This window comes from Lactuca serriola, chromosome 5, assembly GCF_051521515.1.
Source record: "Lactuca serriola cultivar US96UC23 chromosome 5, Lser_US96UC23_V15, whole genome shotgun sequence".
Taxonomy (NCBI): Eukaryota; Viridiplantae; Streptophyta; class Magnoliopsida; order Asterales; family Asteraceae; genus Lactuca; species Lactuca serriola.
In genome coordinates, this window is record NC_136412.1 from 360,921,662 (window position 1) to 360,927,894 (window position 6,233).

Consider the following 6,233-nt stretch of genomic DNA (forward strand, 5'->3'; position numbering starts at 1 on the left):
TTATATTTTTTTCTTCTAATTCACACAAGTTGTTTTAACTAGGGTCGAGAAAAAGCGAAATCGAAAAACCAATTAAATTGAAACCAAACCCAAACTGTCGGTTTTGAGTTTAGATTTTTCAAAACCTAAAAATTCGATTTGGATTTAAAACCGACCCACTAAAAACGAACTGACTCAAACCTCGACCCGATATACATATTAGTAATTATTTAATACATTTTTAATAAATGTTAAATGCTTTATTAAAATAATAAACATAGAAAGGATTCAAAACCCTAACCCCATCATTTACTAATAATAAACCTCGACCTGATATACATATTAGTAATTATTTAATACATTTTTAATAAATGTTAAATGTTTTATTGAAATAATAAACATAGAAAGGATTCAAAACCCTAACCCCATCATTTACTAATAATGCTCCTCTCATCTAATCTCTCAACATCTCACAGGCATGAGAGCACAATTGCATCAAGAAGACACAAAACTCTAAGTCGATAAACCGCCTAGTTAATCCGTTAATAAGAAGCAAACAAGATAAAGCCTCTCATGTCCGGACGCAAGGAAGAGGACAACACATTGGATTTGTTACATTTTATTTAGAACTGTTGGAAAATAAGTTAAAAAGCAAAACCGATTGACCCATGGGTTATACTCGAAAACTCGACCCATAAACTCAAAAACTGAACCCAATGGGTTTCAAAAACTCAAATACCAAAATTACCGGTTTGGATTCGGTTTCACTCTCAAACAAACCCGTGGAGACCCTTAAAATTCAAGGAAAATACAATGTTGTATGTTATTAATTTTTTAATGGATATTATATATTAATAATTTAAAAGAAAAATGGAAATTGATAAGATATTGTTAACGGGTAAAATGGTTCATCAAAGTCATTTCGGTGGAAGAGGTGTAGGGGATCATTACCCCCTAAGGGGTACAGTGATGAGCTCGATGCACGGACCTATCTGCGCCGCGTCCCGCCCCAAATAGGATGGTCACAAAACCTTGAAGAGATCCAGTTGACAACCCGCCCTTCCCTATTCTATGTTCTCTCTTGGGAGTGCTTGGATTATAGAACCTTAGAGCATTTTCAATGAGAGTTTTTTCTAAAACTTTTTACTATTTGGATAAGTTGTAATGACCACTCAATATATACTGAGTGGTCAATATGTTTTGATAGCATAATCACTTAACCCCTTTATTTTTAATAATGTTTCATTTTCTCTCTATTTAGTGTTAGTGTTTATTAAAGCAATATATTATATTATAATCAATTATTTAAATATTAATGTTAAAAGATAGTATTTATTAAAATATTAAACGGCTGGCAATAATATTTATTAAAAAATTTTATATTAAAATTTGACGATTAGTTAAATAAGAGGGTTTTATGGAACATTTAAATAGAAGTGGATAAATTAGTTAAATTAATTAAAAAGGTCATAAAAGAAGTTATTTAATTAGAGGTCAATATTAATGGGTTGAAGATATGACAATGTTTTTAACCTATAACATAGGTTTCCAATTGGAGATGCTCTTAGTTGCAAATCTTGTCACATGTATAACTTCAACTTGACACCTGACTTTTTTTTTGTACAAAAGGAAATTTATGGAAGAGTCTTCATTGGATTGGATTCAACATTTAAGACCATATTACAAACTAGATATTGAAGGCTTAAGACGTAGTAGGGTTCTTATTTCTTAGTCAAGATTATGTCAAAACCCTTTTACCAAACATTGTACGATTGGATCACCATGTTTGGGTAAATTTGCAAAAGAATGATAAACTTGACGCAAATTTGAATAAACTAACAGTAACACCTCTAACTGGATCAAACAAAATATAAGGTCACAGAATAGCACCCATATCCCTCAAAATACAACAATTTAATAATAAACAACAATTTAACTTCTGGCAAACAAACAAAATTGTAGAACTTTTTAAAACCCCAAAACCAAAAGACGAGAAACAAAAATTGCATATGAGAGATTTATCAACTATCTTCTCCCTGCGATCTTCAGTAAAGGAGAAATTATACCTTGTATTTCTTGCAAAGATTGTTGGATTCGTATCTCCTCCATGATTGACCTCTTTAGATTTCGAATATGGCCTTTTAGTTCCTCTGAACCACTAATATCATTAGCTCTGTTTTCAACAACTTTCTTAGCCAATGCAATCAACACCCCAGCATACCTAGGCATTGTTGAGTATCTTTGCAAGAAACTCAAAAGCAACCCAAGTTCTTCCATCCCCAAATTTGAAACACACATCAATAGTTTCTTTCTAGACACCAATTCCTCCATCACTGCTACGATGTTTTCAGGGTTTTTTGCTCTTAAAGCAGATACTAAAGCCTCTTTGTGATGAAATTTCTTCAACAGTTTGTCATGTTCAGCCAGTTTCACCTTTTTTGGTCTCATGATCAAGTAATCTCCTTTTGAAGGCTTCTCATTTTGGCCTCTATGGAAGTAACGAAAATAAGAAGGCCTTAGAACTCTCTTCTCAGGCTCATCTATGGCTCCAAAACCAACGTATTTTCCCCATTCAGATTTAACAGACCCCAGATTTTCATCAGTTTTCCTCTTCCCTGCGTATAGAATCCCATTTGAAGTACCAATCACCCTAGTTGTGCAATCTGGTGAGAATGCTACTGACATGAGAGAAGATGGATACCTTATCGAGCTGGTGATCTTCAATGTTGAATAATCGAATACTTTCATATACCCATCTAATGAAACACTCAAAATCCGATACTGATTTGAGAACTCTCCACTATCTTTCCCTATTTTCCCCACACATAGTGAAGTTACAGTCTTGTTGTGGCTTTCCATAGAATGCAACAGCTTACCACCACCTATCACATCCCAAATTTTCACATTATTTCCTCCGGCGGTGGCAATTAGACCACCAGATGGTAAGTAAATCACATCCTCTACCGGTGCTCCATGGTTGATGTTCATCATGGATCCTTGATTTGATACCCTAACATCCCAAACTCTAACCGTATGGTCATATGACCCCGTGATAAACATATCATCACTTGCTGGAGACCCATCACCACATCGTACATAATCCTTATGGCCAATTAGGTTATGAATCAAAATCTCCGACGAAACATCCCAGTACTTAACTACGGCATCATCACCACCGGAGTACAAATGGAGCTTGTCAACGCGAGGATAACTGACAAAATGGACTGGGCGGGAGTGGCCACGGAGGCGCCGGAGCGCAGATCGTTTCTTAGGGTCGAACACTTGGATCTGACCAGAATATGAACCAGCGGCAATCAGTTGGCCATCAGAACGGAAACATGCGGAGGTAGCGGTGTCCTTGAAGGAGGAGATAGTTGATTTGGGCTCTAGGGTTTGCGATGAAAAGATAGTGACAGTTGCAGAGTGGGTGGCGGCAATATCATGTGGAGCTGTTGGGGAAAAAGAAAGTGAAGTTATGGATGATACTAGGGTTTGTGTTTGTTTTGGCTTGAACGATTTCCAGTATTTGGATTCCGGCGTTGGGGTGGATTTGTTTGTAGTGGGTTTGAGTTTTGGTTTTACGGCAAATGTCTTCACGATTGCTTCCGATCGATCATCGACCGCCATTGGAGTAGAGGAAGGAAGACGACGGTAGACAGGCTCTTGATTTTAGGGTTTAGGGTTTTTCCTCTCTGTTTTTCTGTGTGTATATGCAGAAAACTTTTACTCTCTTGCTATTTCAGTCCTCCATCCTTCAGGATATTGTAAATTTGGCATTTATATTACAAGTTTACAACCAATCAAATATTTTTTTATCAACTTTATTAAAGAGATTGATCTTTATAAATTTTGTTCACAATTGAGTTCAATTTAATTTTTTATTGTTATAAAATAATATCAAAATATATGAGAACCAATCTTTATTCCTAAAAAGATTATAGATATTAATAATTTTTATTTTTTTATAGAGAAAACGACTTGACATGATAATTACATTTTCGCCTTATTCACATTTAAACAATTTTTTTACACATTTAAACATTTAATTTGTCCAATTTGTTCATATACTATCATTGTCAACTGTTATACCAAGTAACAATGGTAATCTGTGAACACATTTAACAAGTTAAATTGTCAAATGTGTACTAAAAAGAAAATTGTCTAAATGTGAACAATTCTTTTTACAAATTTTCTAAGACTTCTTATAATTTTGTACAACATTTTTTTATATTTTTCCTTATAGGTTTTTCTCAGTCACATAATTCGTGGTACGCTTTGGTACGGGTACGAGTATGCAGTATGCAATTCACGAGGACCCTGAAATTCGGTACGAGGGGGTAGGCTCATTTCGGTACGCTTCGGGATGCTCCGGTACGATGTACCAAATATTGTGGTACCATGTATCAAAATTCAAAACATCTACCTCTTCTAATAAACAAAACCAAAATTTGCCACTTGTCCGTTTTCTTAACCCTTAATTTTCCACGTGGGCTCCTTTCTATCGAACCTGTTATTTCTTTTCATGTCTACTCCAATTTCATTCTATTGATTCTATCCAAATTTGAAATTATTCTATTTATCCGTGACTTTTGTTACTATCCATAAATCTTGGCGACAATTATGAAATCAAGTTTCAAAACGCTTCACCTATATCCATGTTACGTCCCATATATTCACCCACATTTAGGGTTTTAATTTATTTGACATCACGACAACCATTTTTGAAATTGACATGATGGTGGGAAGAAGCTCGGGTGGATGTGTTGCTTGAAATTTAAGAATAAAATTTAGAAGAAGACGACCACGTAATTTTATTTTTTATTTTGACGATATTATATTTTAGTCCAACTCTAATATCTGCAACTTTTACATATTTACAATAATACCCTTGTAGGAAAGTGACTGGGAAGGAGTGGAAGTTGGTGATTCTAAAATAGATCAAGATTTGTTTTATTCAGTTGTACTACATCGTATGTCAAACCTCCAAATGGCTATCTTGATGCCATGGAATTAGCTTTCAATGAGGTCAAAGTGAAAGTACATATATTAGAAACCACCAACCCCACTATTTTTGACATAGACTAAAGAATGTATTTTGATTATACTTAACATGATGATGATGATGATTGTAATGTTAATCTACTAAGTGTTGATTACCCCACTCAATAACATTTCTTTTTTAAAACACATAATTTTGTTTTCATATTTATATAATTTCATGTCAATCACCATATATGTTGCTTCAAATTTTCTTGGGTTCCATGGGATTTTTCCCTAATTAAACACTATATTTGTGATTTGATGGCATGTCTTTGTTGCAGCTTTTTATGAGAAAAATAATCTTAAGAGAAGTAATATATATATATATATATATATATATATATATATATATATATATATAAGTCAAACCAAAACCTATATATAATGTATGTGTTTTTTGAATTGCATATTGAACATGGAACTCCACAATTTTATAATAGAAGAATGTAAAGGAGTTGGGGGATTCATTGGAATAATGGTTTTAAATATATGTCGACTTCTCCTTCTTTATTCTCGTGTTTGTCAATTACAATTTTTTCTTGAATCAAGTATCATATTTCTTTGCATGTTTCAACCATGTGTTTAGTTTATAACTTTAGAGTTGTTTGATCCAAATGACTCATTCCACTTTTAGGAAAAATATAGCCCATTTTAGGAAAAAGGGTTGAAATTGCTAGCTCTAACCATCTAACATAAAACTTTTCTTGTGAAAAATTAGAGAAAAAACAAATTAACAAACCCAGGTCAGTATCTACAGTTGACATTGAAGTAATATTTCAAAAAGTGAAGGAAAAGAAAGAAGCTTCAGATAAAGATTTTTTTGTATACATCCTATTTCATCATCTCGATATTTCGATCATATCTTCACAAAAGGATGCTATTAAAAACATGTACATGATCTGGTTCAAACCTTCTTCTTCTTCTTCTAATTTTTTGGATTTTCTCTTCATGTCTTCAAACCCGTGCCCTTATTGATTCAACCCATGCTCTTTTATATTTTTATTAAGAAGCACATTTTGTTAATTTTTTGTACGATCCAAAGTAGAAAGTCATGCCAAACCTAAGATTTGTTGAAAAATATAGTTTGGAACTGTACTTTTAGTTTGGAGTTTTAGCTAGAATTTCAAAGTGGACATTGTCTTCAAATATAATTTCACTCGAATCAAGTGTTTGAGCAAGAATCTCGAGTTAATAACTTTGAAGCTCATACATGA

The 6,233-nt window shown here is 33.5% G+C and overlaps 1 protein-coding gene across 1 annotated transcript; it reads right to left on the bottom strand.

Annotated features, from left to right (window-relative positions):
• Positions 1-1,804: 1,804 nt before the first annotated feature.
• SWA1 (transducin family protein / WD-40 repeat family protein) lies at positions 1,805-3,675 on the bottom strand. Its single transcript, XM_079004084.1, has one exon. The coding sequence runs from the start codon at positions 3,604-3,606 to the stop codon at positions 2,005-2,007; it is 1,602 nt and encodes a 533-aa protein (XP_078860210.1). The 5' UTR covers positions 3,607-3,675; the 3' UTR covers positions 1,805-2,004.
• Positions 3,676-6,233: the final 2,558 nt, after the last annotated feature.

What these genes read in the sequence shown, in the direction of transcription:
- SWA1 (XM_079004084.1), bottom strand. Translation starts at nt 3,606, where the DNA reads ATGGCGGTCGATGATCGATCGGAAGCAATCGTGAAGACATTTGCCGTA.